The sequence below is a fragment of the Phycodurus eques genome, chromosome 10, assembly GCF_024500275.1.
Source record: "Phycodurus eques isolate BA_2022a chromosome 10, UOR_Pequ_1.1, whole genome shotgun sequence".
Classification (NCBI taxonomy): Eukaryota; Metazoa; Chordata; class Actinopteri; order Syngnathiformes; family Syngnathidae; genus Phycodurus; species Phycodurus eques.
Genome location: NC_084534.1, coordinates 13,817,906 through 13,844,681, shown reverse-complemented (window position 1 = coordinate 13,844,681; position 26,776 = coordinate 13,817,906). Strand labels below are relative to the sequence as shown.

The 26,776-nt window shown below is 43.6% G+C and overlaps 1 protein-coding gene across 4 annotated transcripts in view; it reads left to right on the top strand.

Moving 5' to 3' along the window:
• Positions 1-26,776, top strand: part of foxp4 (forkhead box P4) — a 101,607-nt gene that overhangs the window by 34,474 nt on the left and 40,357 nt on the right. For all 4 annotated transcript variants that reach the window (XM_061687460.1, XM_061687462.1, XM_061687458.1 and 1 more), the window contains exon 3: positions 16,614-16,703. In XM_061687460.1, the coding sequence (XP_061543444.1) occupies positions 16,614-16,703 (90 nt within the window). The remainder of the gene's footprint in view (positions 1-16,613; positions 16,704-26,776) is intronic.

Here is a 26,776-nt window from a genome sequence, read left to right as displayed (position 1 = left end):
TCTCTCTCTCTCTCTCTCTCTCTCTCGCTCTCTCGCTCTCTCTCTCTCTCTCTCTCTCTCTCTCTCTCTCTCTCTCTCTCTGCCTTGGCCTTAAGTTACTCCTGCAAGCAAATAGAACGTGTGAGGCCCATTGTAGTCATGCTCTGCCTTCCCCAAGGCTATCAAAGGCGTACTTGTTGAGGAAAAAAGCAGTTTTAGAAATTGGTCTGGACCCTCCATCCGTACTCCCATTTGTCATGTTCTATTTTTTTTAATGAGGTATATCCTTGTTTTAGTCCTTCACACATACTCGCAAGCACACACATAACATCTTGCCATTATGCCTTCAATAGCCCTTAACCATCTCTAAGTGTCTACACATAAGGTTTACCCGAAGATGAACTCACATTAACCTTACCCCTAAACCCAAGTCTTAATTCTCAAGCAGTCCTTTAAAGGTGTGTCAAAATGTCGTCACACTCGAGGCCTCACACTGAAACGGATCCTTATGAAGTTAGATAGACAATAACACAGACACGCACGCGAGCACACACATGCACACACAAGCACTCTCACGCGTGCACATGGGTGATGTAAGTTAATGAAGGGTGTAATTAAGTAGCCGCAGTGATGACTTGAGATTGGGGGGAACTGATACAGATTTCAGATATACACAAACACTGATAATATGATAAGTGTTCTGGGCACATGTGTGAAAAGACTGCAGTGCAGTCTGAGAACTGGATGGAGGTGGGGTGCAGAGAAGACTTGCAAACTAATGGGAGGTGAATGCTGGTCACTGGGACACTTATGTCCTGTGTGACCTCCAGCTCTCCTCTGGAGTTCACTTTCAGGTCAGGGGTGCACGGGAGATGGAGGTGATGGGGTGACCCCTGAAAAGAAAGAGAGCGACATTTCCTGACAACACGTTCTGATTTCTTAGTGCAGTGGGATTTCATTTAATCACATTATGCTTGCGCATCTGCATGAGCAGTGGAGTCCCCTTGCACATTGGTGTGTACACATCCCTCGTTATACGTGTGTGTGTGCGTGTTTGAGGGAGTGTAACTCCCAGTGTGTGCATGCATGTTTCCCACTGTCATATGCGCAGGCCACTAAATCAGTGGCGGGCCTCTCTCTGAGTGCTGTCACCTCCTAAAAGCGTTGCATTGGTCTCAGCCAGGCTGTCCTCTTTATGATTGAGGTCATTGTAGTTCAGAGGTCACCAGAGGCCAGGCTGGGTTGCCAAGCATCACAGAACACCCACTGCTGGATGGGCCACAATACAAAGAACACTATAGAACACCAACTTCCTTCAAGAGTCTCCAAAGCACCAGCGACACTGTTTTTGTTTTCTGACCTTTGCTCCCCTAAAAACACTAGAATATGGCTAATATGCAAAAGTATGACAGTCCTCAAATATTCTTTCTTATTCAGGTGTTAAGTAAAAAATAATTTCAACTTTTTTGGAGTTAAATACAATTTTATTAGTTTACTAGGTGTCTATCAGCTGAAACTGGTCATGTTAAATGTTATTGTTTTAAAATGATCTTCGTTACTTTTTAAAATGTTTTATAGTTGATTAAAATGTTGTACATTATGCTGTAAGTTAACAGAATCCTCATATATGATTGGTGATGTAAATCATTCTCCAAAAATTAATTATTACATCAAATATATACAAATATAAATAAAGTATTAACAATTGAATATACAGTATCTAACACAACTTGTAGCCTTAACCCACTCTTCTTTTTCACATTTCCAGCTAAAAGATATTCATTCAACAAATTATTTCACAGATCTGTGTTTTTGTGAGTTTCCATAGTGAGTGCATCGTTTTCATTACCTTTTTTGCTGTTTGGTCATTGAGTGTTGAGTCTGAGAGAGACTGAATTGGCTTCATTGGCATACATGGTTTTCAGGTGCAGCCATGGTTCTATCCATCTCTGAGGTGATCAAAAATGCCATCATAGAGAGTGTGACTTGCCCAAAAGTGTATAAAATACACTTGAACTTACTCACTGACTGTTGTGAGTCTACAATTCAGCGACAAGGCTACATGGATCAATCGTAGACGGACTGAAAAAATGGTTCAGCAGGCCAGATAAGCCTGCATGGACACAGTCACGGTTGGTTGACCCAGTCAGCCAAGAAGCTCTGAGACAAGAAAAGACAGATAGCAACCCAACTAAAAAGAATCTGTGTGTAGGTTGGTGTGTGTGTGTGTGTGTGTGTGTGTGTGTGTGTTGTATTTGTGTGTGTGTGTGTGTGTGTGTCTGCCCCATCTTTGTTGTGGAGACTGAGTTATACACATTTGCCCGGGCACCTGGAGAGCTGAGGTCGGTTTTGGTTGTCACGGGAGTGTTTAGAAGCACTTAAGCTCAGAAGGCCTGCCTGTGCTGTCAGGTAAATAACACACATACACACACACAAACACACGTACACACACACACGCACACGTATAACGAGGGAAGTGCACACAACAATATGCAAGGGGACTCCACTGCTCATGCAGATGCGCAAGCATAATGTAATTAAATGATTTTGTGATTAAACACACAAGCAGAGGCAGACTTTTCCTTTTTTTTTTCTGGTTTGTCGTCCTGTATATGTAATTGTTAGTAGGGACTTGTTTGTAGCAATCATTTGATAGACTGTTTTTTTTTAAAGTTCTTTAGATGCAAATGGATCAAACAGGTCACATGTTGTCTCACCTCTACCTTCTTAAAGTCCCTGATTATGTCACTCTACCATCACACAAAGAAATGGAAATCGAGAGGAGAATGAGTTCTTTAAGACAGAAGTGGCACAATTAAAACGCGGCACAGTAGTTACCCAGGAAACAACCCAAGATGCACTCACTTATATGTACACAGCATGCACAAAATAGCTTCCATAGGACTAAAGTGTTTCTAATTAGCTAGTGTGTGTCGGCTCTTTGTCTGGGCAATTTTCAAGCAAAGATTAAAGTCAACAGGGAGAAGAATGTAACTCTTTCCTCATCCTTTGGCTTTATTTGGACTCTCAGGGACAAGGGGTGATGACTTTCGTCATTTTTCCACATCCAGTATATATTCATTACTATACTGTAGAATATTTGATAGATACTTTATATATACGTGTGTGTGTGTGTGTATATATATATATATCTCGGGTCACTGATGGTGTAGTGGTACACTCGCCTGACTTTGGTGTTGGCTGTGTGGGTTCAGTTCCCACTCAGTGACGGTGTGACTGTGAGTGCGAATGGTTGTCCGTGTCTATATGTGCCCTGCGACTGACTGGTGACCAGTTCAGGGTGTAGTCCGGCTTTCACCCAAAGTCAGCTGGGATAGGCTCCAGCGCCCCGTAACCTTAGCCAGGATAAGTGGTGTGGAAAATGGATGGATGGATATATATTTCATTAAAATAAAATCAATACAACCATTTTTAGACTGATTATGTAATTGAAATGTAACCACTTCCTCTTTTTGAAAGATCCCCCACCCTTGCTTTTGAAGTTCAAGGTCTTATGCTTGTCCATCAGTACAACCTTTTGCACAGCAGTCAGCCACTGTTGATCTTTCAACCACTTCCGCTGTTTGCGTGTGTCTGTGTGTGCGTGTGTGTGTGGTGTAGGGTTGGGTGTGAGGGTGTGTCCTGCCCCACAGCCACAGCCAGGTGTAAAAACTCTCTGAACCAAAAACATGAAAGACATTTTCTTCTATCAAGGCATGCAGGCAATAATCTGATAGGCCACTGACGAGGAAGGAGTTTTTCTGAATAACCAATATGCCTTTGTGTGCACATTTGTCTTGCTGTGCGTCTGTCTCCATGTGTGTGTGTTCATGTGCACATGACAGACAGTCTCTGTTTACATCTAAGTGTGCTTTCACTCTGTCTCCTGAGCTGGGTCTTGGCAGTTACTTGCATGTGTTATTTGTTTAATTTTTTTACTCTCTCCTTTTGGTTATTAATAATAACAGTTAAACGGCTTCCATATGTGCGGCCTGGGTGCCAGGCTAGAACTATGCTCATCATGGCCCGGCCCGCACAGCCTCCCCTCTAAGGGGTTTCTCTCGTTGGGGAGGAGGAGCGCTTTCAACTCTGGAGGTCAACCAAATAAGAGCAAAGTGGCCTTTTCTGCCCTGGAGCATGACCAAGCTACTAAACTATCCTAACTTATACATGATGAGGGCGAACTAATAGTAGGCTCAATGTATGTGTGTGTGTGTGTGTGTGTGTGTGTGTGTGTGTGTGTGTGTGTGTGTGTGTGTGTGTGTGTCAGTGTGTGTGTGTGTGTGTGCGTGTGTTCTGCTGTGGGCTGAGTCTGTCTGGAGTAAGACCTTCCTCTCTTGCCAAACGAGCTGTTTTGGAAACCGCAGGGATACTGCATATGTCCATATAATGTATGACGTGCATGTGTGTGTGTGTGTGTGTGTGTGTTAGCCGCCCCGACTCTGCAATGAGGCCCAGAGTACAGAGGAAGCCCCTTTTATACTGTAAGGAAAGGAGTTTCTCTATTTCTTGGCCCTTCTCACCTCGTTGGATTCTTCAAATGTTGAGCAATCATTTGTTGTTACTACTTCTTAGGATGTGACATGTGAGTGTGATGGTAAATTATGTAATGATATAAAGCAGTCCTGGGTATTCAGTCATTAAACCTTTATGACTACGTCTATACCCCTGCGAATCAATAGAAACGTTAGATGATTGTCGGGAAGGCGAGGTTTTCTCATTCCGCCACACAGTTTTACACTGAATAGAACCATCTGGAAAACAAGGGCCTTCCTGAATTTTCAAACAGGTCACTTTTGTGAAAAATAAGATGTGGAAAAAAAAATCTAAAATCGGCAAGCATTACAGCATTTTTTTGATGTTCCTTTTGGAGTTTGTGAGTTTTTATTGCATTGGCACTAGCGCACGGTCTTTCCTCTCTTTAATGGTCAGTCTGGGCCCAAAGAAGCTGGCTTCAGCCATTTTAAAACCTCAGCTCTCTAACGGAGCCTTTATATTGCGGAAACATTACATTAAATAGCTGAGGAGTGCTGCGCTTGGCTAGTGTTTCTGTAGGTGTCCCAGATAGCGGCAGCTCAGCAAGAGATTGAGCTGCCATTCTCATTCTAGAGGTGAGAAGCCAGTTTGAAGTCGTTTTGAGTGGAAACAAATGGTTGCAAAGCTGGTGAGGGAGATGATTAATTCCAGAGAAAGAGAAGCCCTGTGTGAGGGCGACACAGAGGAACAGGGCAAAGACTTGGCAGAGCCTCTTCTGTTTGTAACTCACTGTAAAATTGGGAGGCTTTAGCAGGATTTTGCTCCGTCTGCACCCTGCTCATATATGTTTACCTCCAGGAAACATTGATCCACTTGCCGTTTTCTGAGGAGTCTGCACCATAGCAACAATAACAATACAAAATTAAACTATTGAGTTTCAGTTAGTTTTTGTTGAGAGATTCATTCTGTCAGTTGACATAATGAATCAAGTATTACATTTAATGATGCTGCCAGCTGTTTAGAAAATGTATTTTCCAATGCTTTTGCGTACCTAAAAAAAAAACAAAAAAAAACATTGGCTGCACTGTAATAAAATCTCCCACGGTCAATGAACCATATTTGATTAAATAAATTCTACACAACTCATGTTAACTCAGAGGAACCCTGTGATTTTTGTCTTATTCAAGTATATTGATAATGATTTTTAAAATCAGAAAAAAAGTTAAATTGAATTAAAAAGTATTGTTAATATTTAAATCACTGGTAGGTACTTCAATAATTTAGGTAGACATGCTCAGTCTAATGAGATCCAATACAAAAGCAATATGAAAAACTTTGGGAATATTTTACACAAGAAAGCCATAATACTTGATAACGGCAGAAAAAGCTAGTAAATTATATGTATTCGGTAAAAATTTCCCAAACAAGGCATCCATTTAACATTAGAAAAATCTCTGGGCACACCACTAAACAAACCGAAAAGTATAAACGAAAATATAAATAGAGAAATATGAATGATCTAGTCTCAATTTACTTAAAAATATTTTTTTTAACTGTGTGAAATGTAGGCGTTTAATAGAACACAAAACTGATATCATCGTAAGAAGCCTTGACTTATTCTGTTGGACGAATGGCAGCCGGTGCATGCACAGGTTTACTGTATCGTCTGCCTTTTATTGTATAAGATCATTTAATTGTTCTGCATGCCACTATATGTCACTTGCATAGATAGATGGACAAATATATAGTTGTAATTCATTAATAATAATTTTAGGACACCCACCCATCCATTTTCTGAACCGCTTCTCCTTACTAGGGTCGCAGGCGTGCTGGAGCCTATGCCAGCTGACTTCGGGCGAAAGGCGGACTACACCCTGAACTTGTCACCAGTCAGTCGCAGGGCACATATAGACACGGGCAACCATTCACACTCACATTCACGCCGTCACTGAGTGGGAACGGACCAAAGTCAGGCGAGTGTACCACGACACCATCAGTTACCTAATTTTAGGACAAATTAAGTGAAAATAGATCATTTTGGAAAGGACTCTTGATCCAGCTACTGTATTGCATCACATTAGATTATGAAAGTGTACCTTATGCTCCAAGGAGCATAAAGAATATAAGGTCCTTAGAGTAGTAAAACAAAACAAGTAACCCCAGTCCAAGTCAGTCAGTCAAAATAAAAGTGTGGTTGGTTTTTGAGGTGCACGAGTGATGGTGCCCAGTGGGCAGAGGATATTAGGGATCATGGAGGTGACCCAGGAGGAAGGGCAGCTCTGAACTAGCTCTAGCTTAGCTTTCAGCTTCAATAACAACCCCCGAAAAAGTGAAGAAAACTAAAGAAAGGATTGTGAAGCAAATACGCCCCGCCCCTCCCTGTGAAGCCATGTCTCCTGCCGATCCAAAATCAGAAAGCATGCAGTCCTGTAGAGAAGCAGTTGAGTGTGACGGTCTTTTCTCTGCATCTTCACCCTCTATATCCATCCCTTTTTTTCCTGCACTCCCCTGGGGGAGGAGTAGATCTATATGGCTAGAAGTGTATTACAGGCCCTTCTCCCTTCAGACATACTGTGACACGAATAGCGAGTGGCTGGATCCAAGAGCAGTCGGAGGCAGATGTGAAAGGATGAATAGTTTATTGATGAAAGGTAATGGCGGTGGTCCTAGGTGGGTTGGCAGGCGGCGGTGTGGACAGGTGGCAGGCCGTGGTGAGGACAGGCGGCTGGCTTGGCGGCAGGAATTACGTGGATCAGAAACACAGGGGGAAAACAAACTAGAACAAGGAGACACAGGAGTCAAAAAGGGAACGAGGAATAGGGGGACTTACGAGAGGTAAATGGGCCGTGGTACCACTGAAAGTAACTGCAATACTTTGGCGAGGATTTCCTGGAACATGCAGGTTTATATACTGGTGATGATAAGGCTGATTGGAGACAGGTGCTGAAAACAAAGAAGGGAGGGGAGAGAGAGCGAGAACGCAAAGCACCCTCCCGGCTACAATAATGCCTCCAGGCGTCCTGCCGGGCTTCCCCGAGTGAGCCGTGTAGAAGTCGTCCAAAAGGGTATGATCGAACATTCGTTTCCGGGAAATCCACGACTGCTCCTCCGGCCCATAGCCTTCCCAGTCGACTAGGTACTGGAACCCCCTCCCCCTAGGCCTCACGTCAAGGATGTGCGACACCGTGAACGCCGGATGGTCGTCAATAATCCGGGGGGGTGGAGTGGGTTCGTCCGGAGGGCATACTCAATGAGCTCCAGGAGGAGTGGTTGCATGCGGCAACACAACGGAGGACTGATTCCAGGGATTGGTGTGCCCACTCCGTCTGGCCGTTGGTCTGCGGATGATATTCCGATGACAAGCTGGCTGCTGCGCCCACCACTTTACAGAATTCCTTCCACACCAGGGATGGGAACTGAGGACCTGTGTCAGAGACAATATCGATGGGGTGGCGAAGAATGGGCGCACTGGTGAACAGGATTTTGAGTCTGTTGAATGCTTGGGATGCTGCCGGGGTCCAACGAAAGAGGGAGCTGGCGGATGTGAGGCTAGTGAGGGGAATAGCGACCTTGCTGTAATCACGGATAAACCGACGCTAGAAATTGGCGAAACCAAGGAAACGTTGTAGTTCTTTGCGGATGGTGGGAGTGTGCCAGTTAACGACTGCTTGCACCTTGGCAGGGTCGGGTTGTAGTTGACGTAGCCCAGGAAGTGTACGGAGGAGAGGTGGAATTCGCGCTTTTCAGGTTTAACATATAGCCGGTTTTCAAGGAGACGCTGAATGACTTGGCGTACATGGAGGCGGTGTTCTATGGGGGAGCGGGAGAAAATGATGATGTCATCAAGGTATACAAATATGAACCCGTTGATCATGTCACGGAGGACGTCAGTAATAAATGTCTGGAAAACTGAAGGGGCGTTGGTTAAACCGAATGGCATGACCAGATACTCGAAGTGTCCGAGAAGGGTATTGAAGGCGGTCTTCCAATCGTCCCCCTCTTGGATACGGATGAGGTGGTAGGCGTTCCGTAGATCCAATTTGGTGAATACCTGGGCGTCACAGAGGGGTTCAAATGAGGGGTCGATGAGGGGAAGCGGAGATTTATTCTTCACGGTGATATCATTGAGACCACAGAAGTCAATACATGGGCGGAGAGTGGTGTCTTTTTTTTGCAAAAAAAAAAGAAGCCGCCCCCAACTGGAGAAGAGGAAGGTCGAATGAGTCTGGAAGCCAGAGAGTCATGGATATAGTCCTCCATAGCCCTCTTCTCAGGTCGGGAAAAGTTGTAGAGATGGCTGGAGGGAAGAGGGGCCCCCGGCAGCAGATTAATAGCACAGTCATACGGGCGGTGGGGTGTGTGTGTGTGTGTGGGGGGGGGGTTAGAGAAATGGCCAGGTCTTTACGAAATACCGAAGAGAGATCATGATATTCTCCAGGGACTCCGGACAGGTCAACGATCATGGAAGAGGGTGGTGGTGTACCAGAAGGAGGTATAACTGAGAGCAGGCAGTGTGAGTGGCAGTGAGGGCTCCATCCGGTGATGGCTAAGTGTGTCCAGTCTATGGTGGGGTTATGTTTTTTAAGACAGGGAATTACAAGGACTGATGGGGTATCCGGAGAAAGGATAACAAAAAGGGAAATTATTTTGCGGTGATTTCCTGAAATAAGAAAGATGAATGGCACAGTTTGGTGGGTAACAGCGGAGATGATACGGCCATCCAGGGCTGTGACCTTCTTTGGCAACGGAAGCAGTTGGAGAGGAATTTGGAGCTGGTGGATTATGGCTTCATGAAAGAAATTGTCATCGGCAAAGGAATCAATCAGGGCAGTGATGGGGGTGTTAAGAACCGAAACTATAATGCAAGTGGGAACGGTCATGCGAGAAGGAGAGCTTGAGGGGATGGAGCTTTGCCTCACCACAACGCTCTGGTCTTTTGGGCGGAGGGGACATGAGGAAATAAAGTGACTAGTTTGACCGCAGTAGATACACAGCCGCTGGGCGATACGATTGTATTGTTCGGTGGGATGGTTGAAGGTTGAAAACGAGTGAGCAATTGAGTAGAAACTGGCTACATGCACCTAGGTTCCCGGAGTAGGGCTCGGGCGGCGGAACATGAGGTTCTTTATGCAGGAGGCATGGTGGCGCTGAGGCTGCGGGCTCGGAAGGCGTACTTACAGGTGGAGGGTTAGCTAGCATCGTCGAAGAAAGGTGGGATACCTGTTGTGTGAGGGAATGTAGGGATTCCATGAGTTCTTGGAGAGTCTTTTCTTGTTTTCCTATGCTCTTTGGAGAGTGAGTGCGTTCATCAGTGCCTCCGGAGTTGCTGGGTCCATAATGGCCGAAGTATTCTGACACCAATAGAAAGTGGCTGGATCCAAGAGCAGTCGGGGGCAGATGTGAAAGGATTAATAGTTTATTGATTAGAGGTAATGGCAGTGGTCCTAGGTGGGTTGGCAGGCGGCGGTGTGGACAGGTGGCAGGCAGCGGTGAGGACAGGTGGCTGGCTTGGCGGCAGGAATTACGTGGATCAGGAACACGGGAGGAAAACACACTGGAACAAGGAGACACAGGAGTCAAAAAGGGAACGAGGAATAGGGTGACTTACGGGAGGTAAATGGGCCGTAGTACCACTGAAAGTAACTGCAATACTTTGGCGAGGATTTCCTGGAACAGGCAGGTTTATATACTGGTGGTGATAAGGCTGATTGGAGACAGGTGCTGAAAACAGAGAAGGGAGGGGAGAGAGAGAGAGAGAACGCAAAGCGCCCTCCCGGCTACAATAATGGAACTGCAGGTAGTATATGACATACTGTACTTGCAATGCATTTTGTGCACTTGCTCAGTTGCGCTCAGTCATGAAACAATGGGCCTCTCACTCCTCTTTTCTTTCCCCACATTCTTCTTGGTCAAAGTCAAGAAATGTGATACCACCTGCCTCCTTCCTTGTCCTCCTCCTTCTAGGACAGCTACCTAGTGCTTGCCCCGGGGACTGTTTACCGGAAAGGGAGGGAGGGATGAGGAGTGGATGGTTGGACTGTAGAGAAGGTGAGAGGGGGGCAGGTTTGTTTCGTTTTGGCCATCAACAATGGACTTCAGTCACTGCTGATGGATTACTCCAACATATGGTACCCACCTGTCTTTTCCCTCCCTATTCTAGACTTCACTCTGTTTAGATTACTTTGCTTCTCTCTCCCTGTTTCACCCAAACACACTGGATGGATTAGAGGCCAGATTCATCACTCTCACACACACACACACACACACACGCACACACACAGACAGACCTGTTTGCTTTAGCAACCTCAACCAGGCACACACACATACACCACACACACACACACACACACACAGTCTAATGGAGTGAAAAGGAGCTCATCCTAGCATTTTTCTTGTGTACAACAGTCAAAATGTCCACAGTACAGAGGCGCAATGTCAAGTTCTATGCTGCACAAAGGCAGCTAGAAAAGTACACAAATCAAGCAGCAGCTCTGTTACAATTGGCAGAAATATTCCTTGAGATCCTCATTTGCTTGACACACGCGCACATGTGCAGAGGGAAATTAAATGTCTCTCCTTTTCTCTGAATGGATCGTCTTTACATGCCCTCCTTTGCACCCTCGTTTAAACGGAACTCAGTTGTCAGCCGTTTTTCACAACCTTATTATGGGGTGAGACTGGTCCTCACCGTTGCCATGTGTATGTGTGTGCACATGTGTATGTGGGTGACCCTGCTGAATTAAAAAATGCGCTGTTATTAGAGGCTGTGTCAGAGGCGATGATTTACAGAGGGGAGCGATGACAAGTCAGAAGAACGCACACACACGCACACACTCGCACTGTGTGCTCTCAGGCCTCCAAGCTGAGCGCTGACCTCGTCACCCCTCCTTCCCCTTCCTCCTCCTCCTACCTCTCTCACTCTAATAAAACCTGTCTGACACCATTGATGTGTGTGTGTGTGTGTGTGTGTGTGCGTGTATGTTTGTGAGTGTGTGTGCTCCTCGGCAGCACAAAGACTCTGTTGTTGGGCCTCCCTCTTAGGCCTCTCTCATATTTTCTTTAAAGGTGCAGTGCGCCCCCAGGAATGCCACAGGGGGAACAGAGAGTTGGGTTTGGGGGGGTGGGGTGGGGGTTGGAGTGGGGGGGGCGGGGGCGGGCGTTTTGGAGGAGTTGCTTGTATGTGTCTGTGTGTGTGCGCGTGCGTTACAATCCTAGAGCTCACCCGGGTCACAGAGAGAAAAAGAGAGGGTGAAGATGAGAGATGAGGAATGAGTGAGGAGGGCCAACAATGAGGAGAGCTTCTTGACTACGTCAAAATTAGTGTGCGCGCATGCATAATTGCGTGCCGGCGTGTGTGTTCAGGACAGTGGGCAAACATCATTCCAGTAAACTTTACACAGCGCTATATGGGATTATGACTTGACAGCCACCACAACACAAATTTACAGTTTAAGTGTTGAAACTAAATCCACAATGATGCATCAGCTTTCCAAGTCATGTGGAAAAAAGGGAATATATATAAAAAAAAAACTTCTATGTTTAAATCTTTTATCCACAGTGGAATAAAAGAATCTGTTCCGGAACGCTTTTTGACCTCCAATGTTTTCCACAAAGGAAATAATATAAATCAATCCGTTCCAGAGCCAAACTGTCATTAGCCATATAGTTAATATGGCCAAAGTTCCACTCACATTTTTTAATTTTTACCTGTCATACACATTTTAAAAACTAAAACTACTCATCCTTTGATGACATGTGACTGAAGATGCACTTTTTAACTAACTCTTTCATACAAAGTGTAAAAAGACCTAAATCCCTTTATAATAAAACTAAATTGTGTGTTTACCATGAACTCTGATGAGGTTTGACAGACGCAGTGAAAAATGACTGCATCATCATCATATTGCTCTTCTTTTACACTCTTACCCTTCTGTGGTGGGGTTATAAAGGAAAAGATGAAAGAACAAAGGAAACATCCTCAGTTTTAACCTCGGGAGGCATTTTCTTCTCCGAAAATTGTTGTCGGTTTCCAAATTGTCCGAACTTTAGGGTGTTTAAATTTTAAGGTCATACCATAATTCACACCGTATATAAGGTTACAAAAGCATAAGAAATGTTCTGTACTGATTTGTAAAGGTTAATATGACATTGCATGTAAGATACATTTGTTTGAATGCAATCAACCCATCCATGGCCTCTTAATAAGTCACCGAGCAGTGCGTCATTGTTCTGTTTGCTAACACTAAAAGTGTAGACACATCCATTGTATCTACAGCCAAGTTGTGTTTACTCTCACACCTCCACAACTGCGGAATCTAGGAGATGTACACTCCCAATTCACGCTGAATGTTATACACATTTCCTATTTTGTGTGGGAAAATGTGAGTTGCGCAATCATTTATTTGGCAAATAATGATGGAAAAGGGTGACTTGTAACAATCCAAATTAAACTTCTGTCAATGTAGATTTGTGGGGGAATGATTACGTGTGTAGCCACTGCAATTGATAAGATCAGAATTTTACTATTTTAATATCTAAGAATGATTCCTAATAATAATTACAATCATAATAATTCATTTAAATGTTGTGTTTTTCTGAGCATCCGGATGTCTGTAATTATTTTTTGGGGGAGTTCGTCTTTTAGAAAACTTTAAACTTTAATCCCCACAGTGCTTAATGGTACAGTAGTACCTTGATTTAAGAGTTCCGTCTGTTTTTTGTTTTGTGCTGCGAGTCAAAATTTAGTTGTAAGCGAGTTTCAGATATGCCATCGCTCATGTGAAGTGAAAAGAAAATTGAGAAATTAAAGTACTGTAATGCCCTCATGTGTGGGCCAGGAGAGCCACATTCTCTGATGTCATTTCAGCCAATTAGTGAACAGGAGAAACAGTCCAACACAAAAAATGTAGAGCTGCTTTAGGACGCCAACTCACACGCAAACTAACCGACTCCAACTAGTAATGACTCACTAGGCCACGCCCCTTAAAGGTTCACATACAACACCCAAATACTACAGTACGTACAGTAATGACTATGGCTTGGCACAAATCGGTGGTGACTCGAATTGTGATTCGAGTGGGTGTGGAAAACAATCATTAAATCAGAATTTTCTCAAATAACAAAGAGTCAAAGAATAACATGCTACTTTATTTTGACAAGAGCTACACCACATTTTACTTTATAAAATACAAAATAGTTCATGATTTCTTAGCCTGTGTTTATGGCCGATGCCATTTGGACTCACTGCAGATAGTTTCCTGCGCATGTGCGCAGTTGTAGTTCACTGTTGCAGCTGATCATCATGATCAGATGACGAGAGCTAGCCAGCTGGCTAGCTAGCTAGTAAGGAGGCAGCTGGTCCCAGCCAGCGATGATTTACGGCACCGACTGGCGCAAAACCAACTCTGGTTTTATCTTTGACCATGGTACAGCGATTGATCCTGGTTAAAGTAAGCCATTTTAAAGTAAAACAAAAAAAACATTTCCAGAGGGAGAAGCCGCAGCCTGACGTGCCAGCCTATTCTCTTTATGGTTCATTCGTTCAATTTGGATTTTTCATTTGTTGGACTATGACATGTTTTTATTTCGGAATACTACAAGGAGTAACACTTCGATTCTGATTCGGAAGTCATTCGATACTGTCAACACGAATAACGAATCGGGAGTTAGAGGTTGAGTCAGAGCCCTAGTAATTAAACCAGTATATAAAACCAGTTTATCGCTTTACGTTCTCTTATATTTTATTTTCTTATTTTTTTTGTACAACACAGTGCTATTTTTCTTTACTAAAAACATTGTGGTGTTTTTTTTGGGGGGGGGGGGTTTGTTCTACGTATTTGGGGGTTTTGTTCTATGTATTTGTCACATGCTTCACAAAAGCACATCTATGAATAGAAGCATAGGAGAGGAGACAGGCATCACCTCTGCTCTGTTCTAGCGTTTATGAAAGCCATAAATGGTTCTTTAATATAGTGGTAATCAGGGTGGTAATTTGGGTGGAATTGTCCTTTATTGTTGCCAGACATGGCTTCCCAACTCCTGCCAACACACACACACACACACACACACACACAAAAGCGCACACTCGCTCTTGGGCAGACATGGTGTTCAAGGCCTAATTCACACCACATGCCAACAAACTGGGCGGTTGTGTGTATATGTGTCTGTGTGTCTGTGCTTGTTTTAATGCTGAGGTCAAACCAGTAAATGGGAGGGGGTTCCCGAAATTTTTGTTCAAGTGTTAAAATTCATGTGTGTGTGTGTATGTATACAGGCACGTCCACAGCCACATCTGTGTATGTGTGTTTTAATTGCGGTCTCAGCAAATGTTGCAAGTGCGTTCCATCCAGATGGTTTTCATCATCGCGACTGCACAGAGCATTTCTGTCTCTTTCAGCCTCCCTCTAATCTCCCGCTCTGTTTTTACAATTAGACGTTACTTAATCTGGCAGAGCGTCTAATTTGACAATTCATTAAACGTGTGACATTGTACAGTAACTCTGTGCTGCACGCTTTCGCAACAACATTCTTCTCATCCCACTTGTTGTCAAGTGATGCATTAGAACTCATTTCTGGCAATGCGCGGTTGCGTAAGATCTTCTACGCTGAAGAACTTGACGAGCTGCGGCCGTTAATTTGTGGTGTCCACACATACACACACAGACTTTCATGAATCAATATTTACTAAGGAACCTTTCCCCTTTGAGTCAGAGGAAGCAAATGTGCATCCTGCTGTCTCCCCTCTCTAACCCTCCTTCACGAGGGTGTGTTTGTGTGTCTGTGTGTGTGCACAGCTCGTGTGTTTTGAAATGGGTGTTTTCTTGTTTTGTTTTCGCCACAGTTCAGACATTCCAGCAAAAACACCTTTGCCTCTGAAACGGATTTGTCTTGACAAAAGCACGTTATGGAGTTTTAACACGCCAATGGCAACATTTTTGATAATATAAATACTTGTATGAGGACAAATAGGAGATGTAAGTTGAAGAAAGTCAGTGGGAGTTGGTGTTACTGGCTTGACTGGACAGCACTGGAGGGCAGAGAAGTGGAGGAGGAGGAATAGTGGGGATGTGCAGCAAGGCTCTCCAATGTGCATCAGGGTCGCCTTACATCACTGACACATAAATACTGTGCAAGTGACACACATGACGATATGCTGACACACTTCTGCCTCAGAGGATATGGACAAGCCATTTTGAACTGGGGAAGCAGCGAGACAGAAGAGGAGGAGGAGGAGGAGGAGGTGAAGGGTGCAGGCGTGAGTGAGGCAGTACCAAATTAATGGAAATAGGACATTTGTAAGGAGTTTGGAGGAGATAAGTCACTAAAAAGGACAGTTACAGTCAAGTATGCTGTAGAAAGGAGTGGCCGGTATTTGACTGCATTTTCTTCTCTCCAAAGTTGAAAAGCATGTTGTGGTGTGAGGTTGAGCATACATGAACACGCTTGAAACATAGAAGCTCATTTTGTGAGTGCAATGTTTTACAAAGAATATAGAAAATAAGTGGTCTGATATGTTCATATTCCGAGACAGGGTCAAACTTTCACTGTTATGAAACCCTTATTAAACCCTTATTAACATTTTACCTAAACTGTCATACAAGTATGAAAGAAGTTATATTCCACTGCTATTAGTAAAGAATAGAAACAATCCAACTGTTTTAACGTTGATGACAGATGTTGAATTTGAAATTGAACTCAAGTATAATAAGAAGTTAACTATTTTAAAATGTTTAAAAAAAATAAAACATTCTACCGCAACTTCGGTGACAAGTAATGTGTGATGACAGTTTTGAATGTGAGTCTACTCACTGCAGTTCTTTTCATATTCTGGTTTGTATTCCTCCTCTTCTCTTGGCACCCCTTGTTGAGGTTGCTCCTTCTTTTGGACCAAGCTTCACACAAATCTTTGATACTTGCTGAACTGAGCTCCCGTGAGGTATGCTGAGATTCCACGTACAGTATAATGTGCATGTCGTCATACACAACCAAAGAAGCAACAAAAAGTCACATTTGATTCTGTTTAAATTCCTGTGTTATTTGACTTGAGAGGCAAAAATGATCCAGGAAGCTGTGGTTGAATTCAACTTTAGATGTGCCACTGTATAGCACCATTTGACCCAGTGTACATGTTACCATCATGTCCGCTCTGACTCTTGCAGGCTCTTCAGGCAGCCAGACAGTTCCTCCTCCAGCAGGCCTCTGGACTCAACTCCCCCGGCAGCAACGAGGTCAAACAGAGCCCCGTGCAGGTCAGAACACACTTCAACACACTCACTAACACACAGATGTGCAGAGGTCTGTGTCCATGTCAACTACCCAGTGTGATATAGGTACATATCTGTCCTTCCTTATTGCTTGAGTTTCCTCCTTTTTATCACCTTTGTCACTTTGGGGAAGTTTGATTTGTAGCCATGGTTCATATTAGGGTCTTCAGACTAAAATGAAGAGGCAGCAGGTAAATTCACTTATTTTCTCAAGTGTGAATTTTATTTATTTATTTTACACCGTATCATAAAACATACCCTGATGGATACATTTGCATTTCTTAGTATAATTATTTTATATTGTGCAAGTGTCGGAAACAGAACACACATAAGCTGCATTTCATTTCTCCAGCAGAAATCTTGATAAAATATTATGATAAACGAAAGCATCCTCAGTTAAAAGTGTAGTGTAAAACATTTTGCACGGTGCCAAAAAGCCACAAAATTTAAGACACAGAATTAAAAAATAAAAATAAACGAATAAAAAAAAGAAAGATCATACTTCTGAAGGTGAGCAATACACTTTAATCAAACGCTGAACAGCAATCATAAAGACTTTTTTGTCTGTGGATCGACATTGAAAAATCCAATTAAATTATGTGACTTTTAAAACACAAGCACATACTGTTTTATCATCATGTTTTGTATCTGAATTATAGATTGACAATGAATTAATAGTGATTTGCTATTTTATTGAACATATCAACATGTAACAGAAGATAATATAATGCAAAGTAAAAGAAATTAAAAAGAAAGAACATCAATTGACTTATTGTTAAGCACAGTTTAGGCTTAAAAAGGAAGTAGGAAGAAGTAAAAAAAAAACTATAAATAGTTTAGTTGAGTTGAGTGTGTTATTTTGATGTGCAGTTAAAGAATAACACCTTCATAGAAAAATAAATGAAATAACTATCAGTGCAAAAAATGAAGGGGGGAAAAATAAGTTGCATGAAAAGAAAATGCACATTTGAAAAGTATAAATCAGCACAAAATAAATTATAATATACTGTACATACATACGTGTAGTCGTGTCTTCCCCATCACAGCCCTTCAGAAGTAACATGGATTCACTCTGCACTGCTGCTTCATTTAAAGGGATCGTTCAAATACGTGCAATCCATCCGCCTTTGTAAGAACACGTTGGACACTACATACTTTAGTTTTTTGTTTGTGGCCCTAGAAATGACAACATTGTTCCTTATATTTAACTATCAAGGCTATGAGGTGCTGATACCTCATGGGAAAAATAATGTCGATACAATGTCATTCAAAAGGTTTTGTTTTCTGTTGTTTAGATAAAAAAGCTATATCATTAACCTAGAGTGACAGTTTCCGATGAAAAACACGGACAGCGCACACGTTGAGTTGACCTGCCTCGTGCACATTCTGATGTGGGGTGTTACCTTCTACTTCCTTCCCTCACTTTTCTCCTAACACACATTCACACACATGGAACTACACACACCAAAAGCCCCTCTTCCTCCTCCCTTCTCTCCATCTCTGTCTTGTTTGTCTTGTTTGTTGGTGCCTGGCCTGTTAGCCTCCCTGCACTATCCAGGGCACCCGAGCTACATCTCTGTTGTCTCAGCTGTCAGCTCAAATGGTCACACACATCCTGCCAATGCACTCTAGGATGTGTGTTGGCAGGGTGTGTGTGTGTATTCTCATGAGAAAAAAACAAGGTACAGTATGTAAAAAAAAGAAAAATGGTACTATTTTCTAGACACCATCGCAAACTAGATTTCCTAGGTTTTAATTTGTGATTTAAAAGCTGTCTTCTAAGATTCGTTTTAGGTGTGGTTCTTGTAAACAGACAAACCGTCAAAATAAATAAAGGAAGGTTTTGCATTCATTCTTTTTGCAGCACCAGTCTTCCTCACTCACATCCATGTTTGTAGGGTGCAACCCCCCCCCCCAAAAAAAAAGAGATAAATGTCTCTTCTCTCAAGAATTCTGTGGTATGATAATGTTGTTGTAAGACATCTGAGCAAATTTGATGCTTACGTTAATGACATCTGAACTATCTATCCATCCATCCATCCATTTTCCGAGCCGCTTATCCTCACAAGGGTAGCGGGATGGCTGGAGCCTATCCCAGCTATCATCGGGCAGGAGGCAGGGTACACCCTGAACTGGTTGCCAGCCAATCGCAGGGCACATATAAACAAACAACCATTGGCACTCACATTCACACCTACGGGCAATTTTAGAGTCTTCAATTAACCGAATGCATGTTTTTGGGATGTGGGAGGAAACCGGAGTGCCCGGAGAAAACCCACGCAGGCACGGGGAGAAGATGCAAACTCCGCACAGGCGGGGCCGGGAATTGAACCCCAGTCCTCAGAACTGTGAGGCAGACGCTCTAACCAGTCACCCACCGTGCCCCCAGTGTAAATGATCTTCACAATTTGTCTGAATAGCATTTGGCAAATAATACATTTACCTGAAGAAGGCCCATAAATTGAATTGAATCAGGCCACATCTTAAGGTGTCTGGCGGATGGTGCAGTGGTCCACGCCAGGCACAAAATGGCCGTCCTCAGGTTTTTCCTGGGGTGCTCTCTTACATGCAAATGAGTGTCAGACAATAATTAGATCTTTAGGAGCCTGATAATTAGATAACACCCCTCCCCCTCTCTGAGGGACAGAGAGAGGGGGAAGACTTCTTCTCGTGTCTTGACTTCTCTGAAACATGGTTCTTGCTGACAACTCTAATACTAACCCCCTTTAAACCTGCCTGCACCCACACCCCACCCATTCCCCATCATATTTTCTTCTTTTTCTTCATTTGTAATGGAAGAGAGGATCTGGACTGCAAGTGAAGAAATTCACAAAGATTGTATCTGTTCTATGATTGGTTGTTCTGAGATGGTCTTTGTGTTTGACTGGTTGTGTGAGATATTATCACTCCACTGTGTGTGTCCGTGTGTGTGTGTGTGTGTGTGTGTGTATGTGTATGTGTGTGTGTGTGTGTGCGTGCGCGTGTGTGTGTGCGTGTGTGTCATTGTCTTGTGTCACACCCAGGAGAAACTTGACAATAGCTTACGTCTCTTGTACGGGCAAATGCAGGAAGAATTGCTGTGCCCAGTGGAAGTGCACGTGCACTGCAAGTACAATAGTGAGATTTCATGTTTGAGGATGATCAAATTAAATTATTAATAGAAAAAAATGCATTCTTATAGTTATTCAATGCATTGTAAGAGTTTGTCTTGCTGCCAGTGGGATGCAGGCCTTTCTTAATAATCTCTTAGTCATAATTCAAGCCTTTTAAATCACTGAGACGCATAATTTTTGTGTGTTAAAGCACTGTGGTTAGTCATGCTCAAATAATAAGTTTCAAATGCTAAATTTATGTTATGGTACATGTATTTTGGGTCTAATGTAAACCGAGATGCCCTCATGCATGATGCATCTATAATGTTAGAGTGCAACATTGTCGGAAATGAGTGTGAGCAAGTGAGTCATTATGTCAGCATAAAGAGGCGCCACCTGAAAATATTCCCAGCCTCGGAAACAGATCATGTAGTTGATGTTGGACTTAAGTGTCACAGTTATCTTAATTGCTGGTGGCACGAGTGGGCGGGAGCCCAATTGGCTGACACAGTGGCAACTGGCGGATTAGGCAGCATGATGCACGGCTCCGTGACCTGCCACGCGTGCAGAATGGCTACGTTTGGCACACGCTCATAAGGCGCGTGGCTCCCAGCGCGCACATATACCGCATACCCACTTGGCACTGCTCGCTTTGCACACTTAACACGCCGCCACTTGGCATGCACACATACAGATTACTGCACGTGCTTGGCGGAGGCCCATACGTGTGTAATTGAAGAGCGAGGTGTCCTGTTTTCATGTATTATTGAGGAGCATGTTTAATTAGGAGAAAATGTAAAAAGACTCATTAGAGGTTTGTTAATTAGCTGCGCTCTGAAGAGGCCTGGCACCAGCAGAGCAGGTTGCAGGGAAAGAGAGCCATGTCAATCCAAAACCAAGATTTTACTTCAGTGAAACCATTTCTGATTTCTGGGTTGTTCCTAGTTTCAACTGCTTCACATATGCGAGAAACTCAAGTATGCATTGTTTAAAAGTCTTTATTGTAACCAACAAAAGTATGTGAAAAGATGAGTGCTCTGCCCTGCAGAGTGGGACTCAAGCAGCCCTTCTCCTCTTCTCCATTATTTCCTTTTAAAGTGTTTTTCCCAAAGCACTCCTTTTGTCTACTCACTGGAAGTGTTTAGTCGACAGTTTCTCTCATTTGATGTGCAGGGAATTGTAAGAGTGTGTATGTGTGTGCGTCTGTGTCAGACAGGCGGGGATAGAACAAAGCTGGGGGTGCGCGGGGTCCTGACAGTTTGTGAAGGGGGTATGGGAAGAGGTTGAGATCGGCTTGAGAGAAGGGTCCGCTTGTGACCGCTGGAGTGTGAAACTTATTTTGAGATTTGAAACATGAGTGAAATCAATAATGAAATACGGTCAATAACAGCCACTCCTCACACTTCCCAATCAAGTGGCCCGAGTGTGTGTTTGCGTGTGTGTTTCTGGAAGTGTGTTGTCATTTTTATTCTGGGGCACTGGGGCGTTAGATGGACGGTCGGGGGAAGAACAAGGGGAGAGAGTGGGTAGATTTTCCACTTGAACCTGATAGTCTGTCACTGTCCTCTGAAGTTTCTTTTTGTTGTTGTTTTTTTCCCCCCCCCATTGTGTCTGTGCCCTGTCAAGGAGAGTATTTGGCATGAGTGTGTGTCTATGTGTATGGCCACATTGAACAGTACACCGGTGGAGCACCGACACAGTGTTCCCAGCAGACTGCGGTCCAGGGTTGCTTCTCTTCACTCTCACAGGCCCTCCATCTGTTCATCCATGTGGTCCACTCAGCCACCAAGTTATTCAGTGCTCTCGGAGACCTGCCTATGGAGAGCCTTTCACACCTCTGTATGCTTTAATATATACAGATGCGCCATATTTTATGATGAGTATGTGAAAACTTACTAATAACTCACATCATCATGTAACACATGCCTGCCACCTATGAGCAACATGCCATTTCAGAAGAAGTATAGCTGAGCCGCCAACATGAAACATCCTTTAGGTCGTACAATATGGAAACCGACCAAATTGAAAGTTGCTCTCAAACTCAGGGTTGAAGCGTTATCATGCATACAAGACTAACGCCACCTGTGGCTGTGATGGGAAAGAACAAAACTCTTATGATGACCGTAGAACAGAAAATAACAGCACAGCTGTAGCCTCTGTACGAGTCTCTGTCCTGGCTGCTTGGTAAAAAAATGGAGAGAGAAGGGTGAAATAATCACCGCAAAGTCAGCTGTGTGTATTCTTAATGTAAAAAGACTCGTCTCCCTTTGCATGTTCGCTCCATTCAGTGAATGTTGACTCAACTTCAACAAGTCTTTCTAACAAATTGGAAGTTGAAATGTGGCAATATTGTATGGATGATATTTAACATCGAACCATAGTGTAACAAGTTCAAACAAATATTGCATATTTATATTTATATTCTCCATGAAAACTATCTAAAAAATGTAAACTTTTCCTGAACCTGGAAGAACAGCCACTTTTTCTGGTCTCCAGTAATGCATTCTTTAGATAATTCAATTGTTCCAGCTTTTAAACAGTTTATTTGTCTTAAAATCCCCAGTGCTGTCAGTTACATAGAATGCACAATTTTATGCTGTTTGAACTATGACTTTGACACAATGTCAAAGATGTTCATTAAACGGAATCCTCTTTTGGGACTGATTTATTTTGCTACATGCCAGTGTGAGTTGTTTGTGCCTTCCTGAGGGAAATAAAAAAATGGTATCCGAGGAGTTGAGATGATCAGAGCATTCCCAATTTTGCTCAGCTTTACCTTGCTTGTCAGTCCCCCCAGGCTAATGTGGCCCCTGGACCCACTGTGGATTAGTGAGTAGGGGTACTCACTGCACACAATGGAAGCCCTTTTAATTCCAGTAGTGGCGTGACCCTGAGCTCCAAATACTCTTTACACAGTAGGGACTCCTTCACTTACTTTTTTTTTTTCATTCCTCATCGCCTTTCTACTTCAGTCCTCTCTTGTAGAGCCCACTTGCTCTCGAAAACCCTCCCACCCCCTCCACGCCCTCCTCTTATTACTTGGCAAGAGGAAGAGACAGGTTGTTTACCTGGGGAAGGATAGGTTTTGTACAAACAAGTCCAAGTTCAAGAAGAAACATGAGGCTTCACCACACACCACCTCTGTCCAAGTGCGGTGGAGACTTTATTTGGAATGGAGGAGCCCCCCTGCGAGTACCTTCAGTGGCAGAGGAGGGTCATCCTTGCATGCAAACAACAAAAGTTTCCATGTTTTATAAACGTGTCAAGTTTTCAGGCACATCAAGGTTTGTGTGTGACAGGGAGAGTAACAGAAAGGCTGGCGACTCTTCCAAGGAAACAGGGGCGGACCGGCGGACGGGGAGACCGGGAATAACCCCAGTGGGCCGATGGGCCGGTGGGCCTGCCCTGCCACAAGACGAAAAAGTAAATCAAACCGAAAGGAGGAAAAAAAAGTGACTTGTGGGCTCATTGTCGTGATAGGCTATACTGTACGTACCTGTTTTCGCCTACTTCTGTTTATGCTGAAAAAATTAGGGCCACATGTTTATATCCCACCCATTTGCAACTGACTGTCACCTGTCAATCACTCTTCAGCTAACGGTACTAGAACCTGTAGCTAGATAGCCAGCTGGACCAGAGTTAAGATGGACAAGAAAAAAAAAATTTTAGATATGAAAAGGTGCTGCTGAGAAGTTGAGAGATAAAAAAAAAAAAAAAAAAGAAAAAAAAAAGAAATCCCTCGAAGAGGTGGCGCCCACACATAAGAAAATAGTTATTTGGCAATCGTTTGAGTTTGGCTACCGCCACACAGGAGTCCGTTGCGAGCACAAGCCGCGGTGAGCCTGGCCCCCAGCAGTACTTTGTGCGAAACATTTGAGAAGCACTAATCTACATCAACCACTTCAACTCGGCCTCCTCCATTTAAAAGCAACACAATAGTGAGTACTTTATATACTGTAGTGTCATGCTGGTTCCATGTACCTTGCGTTAGTTCTACGACCAGTAAAAGGAGGGAAATCTAAATGAGATACAATGAGTGAATGAGCTGTGTACTCACACCTTATGACTTAATTCTCCTGGGTGGGTAGATGGTAGTGCTTGTTTTTCATTTGAGGTTTTTCAGGTTATTAACAACCGGTACTCCATAAATTCTGGCCTAAAAGCTCTTCAAATTCATTGAATATTATTTTTATTATTATTATTATTTTTTTTTTTTAAATTATCGGGCTACATGAGATTTGTGTTGCCGGCTGGCTGTCTCCCCACGGCGTGCATGAACTGGGCCGGTCTGTCCATGACTCTCGGGCCACTTTTTCCCCCAGTCCGCCCCTGCAGGGAGAGGTGGTAATGCTCAGTGACAGGGATAAACAGTGCTGCTGGGGGAGGGGAGTGGTGGCTTCTACCAAGGGAGCAAGAGAGGAAGGAGGTGTGTGTCAGCCTTTCTCTTCCTCCTCCCTTGTCATTTTTTCAATTATCCCTCTCTCCTGTGTGTCCCCGTAGACCCAGAGGCAAGGTGCACATCATTTAGACTGAGAGCCTGTTTAGATTGTGATTATGGCAGCAGCTCTTCTTCTCTGCTCTGAGCTCCACATACACACAGACGGACACATATGGGTGCCAGTTTGGGCTTGACTCAGATTTGCCTGTGGATCAAATATTCTTTTTGCAGTTATAACAGCTTCTACTCTTTATACTCAAGATTTAGAATGTGTCTCCAAATATTTGTGCATTATTCCAAAGGAACATTCAAGTTCTTCCACACCAAAGTCCCTCAACCATGTCTTTCTACACCTTGCTTTGCGGAAACAGAAAAGGGTCTTGCCTAAATATTTCCCATAAAGTTGGAAGCATAAAGTTATTGAAAAAGGTTTCAGCAGGAGTGGGAAATAAGAGATTTAGGCCAACCTCTAATTGATTGAATTATTGCGTACCACACTTCGGTGCAGGCAGCAGAGGTTCAGTTCACGTTCGGTGACGGTGTGAATGTCAGAATGAATAGTTGTCAGTCTTTATAAGTGCCCTGCGACTGACTTGCGATAAATCCAGGGTGTAGTCTGCCTTTCGCTCAGTCAGCTGGGAGAGACTCCTGCTCACCGGCGACCATGAACAGGATGAACGGTATAGAAAATGGATGGATGGATGTTTCTACATGCAACATGGAGGTGTCAGACAGGTTTAAAATCTCGACTCGAACCACTGTGTATTGAGTTTGCGTGTTGTCCCCATGTTTGCTTTGTTTTTCACTGGGAACTCCTGCTTTGTCCTACATTCCAAAAAACATACTTTGTACATAGATTAAGTGGAGACTATATTGTCACATAGGTGTGAATGTGAGCATGATTGGTTGTTTGTCTATCCTGTATTTGCCCTGCGTGGGCGCACCCTTTACCCTGTTGGCCAAAGCCAGCTGGCATAAGCTGCAGCTCACCCATAGTCGTAGAAAATGGATGGCTCGATGTTCTCCACACTCATGTCCATGAAGTCTATCTGCTTGTCTCATGAATGTAGAATTTGATTGAACTGCTATGCACTCATTTGAGAGAGTTGAGCTTTGAGTGTTTGATAATACAAGAGACCGCGATTAGATGAAAGGTGAAGAAGGCATCCAAAGTTCAGTCCTCCCTTGGAGATGATGCAGTCATTTAAGCAGCCTTTCTGTATATCGTATAAACATGGAGCCTTGTCCATCTCCAAGGCACTGGTTTAATATCAGATACTCCTCCTCACCATCTTCCTGAGGTTTTATCCGAAATGGAAAGTGGGGCTTTCCCTCATTCTGGTTTGAATGAAAAGTCATCAAGGGAGAAGAGGAGAGAGGGATGGATCCCTCATTGAAATGCAAGTTAGATCCCCCTTTCTCCTCTCTCCCCTTTCCTCTGGGGACTCGCTGCCTTTCTCCTCCCTCTATTTCCCATCTTTCAGACGCTCCCTCTCTTCCTTTGTTAATCAGTTAAACTCCCTCTTCAAACAACCCCTCTAATTACTCCTCCACTCTCTGTAAACGACAAGGCTGTCTCTTGCATCTCCTCTCCATCCCTCCCTCCATTCCTCCCCCAGCTCCCGCTCTCGATGGCAGGGGTTGACCTCTGTCAGCCACCAGGCCCTCAGCAGTGTGCTCCTGCGCAAGGGGGTGCGTGCACGTACATTATGACTGATTCCTGCATGTTAATGAAAGGAGAAACGTGTTAGGTTAGGGTATGATATTATTTTATCTCAATGAGATATGGTAGATGCATTACAGTATATCTGGTTGGACAGTCATGTGATTGGAATTTTCCATTGGCACAAAAATCTTTTCCCTAAAATCTCAATAATAAAACATCAAGATAAAAATGGCGAGGTGACACTTTCTTCATCCAGAACCTGGTGGCCACATTTCATTTTACTCTTTTTATTAGGGATTTCGTAATTTTTCCACAATGACCTCCTCCTTTTCTCCCTCTGCCACCCAAGCCCCACCTTTCTGGCACTAATCTACACACACATCTCCCTCTTTTAAATTAACATGCAACAAGAAAAAAGGGGGGCGACAGAAGCGAAAAAAAATTAAATGCATTTAATAAATGGCTGACTTCAAATCACCCAGCTTTTCAGCCTCCCCCTATTCAACAGCCCAATGAAAGGGGAGAAATCATTCACAGGGAGAGACAAAGCCGAATGAAAATATAATTCTGCATTGTGAGGCGCTTTTGTCCTGGCCCGTCAAATCATTAATGGCAGGGCTTTTGTTTTGCGTCGTCGCTTACTGCCTGGCGGTGTCGTATGGCGGTGGCATCGCGTGCCCCGTAATCACCACGCTTTGTGATATTAGATTATAGGGCCAATTAATGGCATCAAACCTGAACTAAATCACCATTCTGGTTGTCTCACACAGACACACACACACACACAAACACATTCAGCATTCAGTAGTTCCTCACACATAAGTTCCATATATCAGCACTTGCGCTCATGCGGGGCATTAGC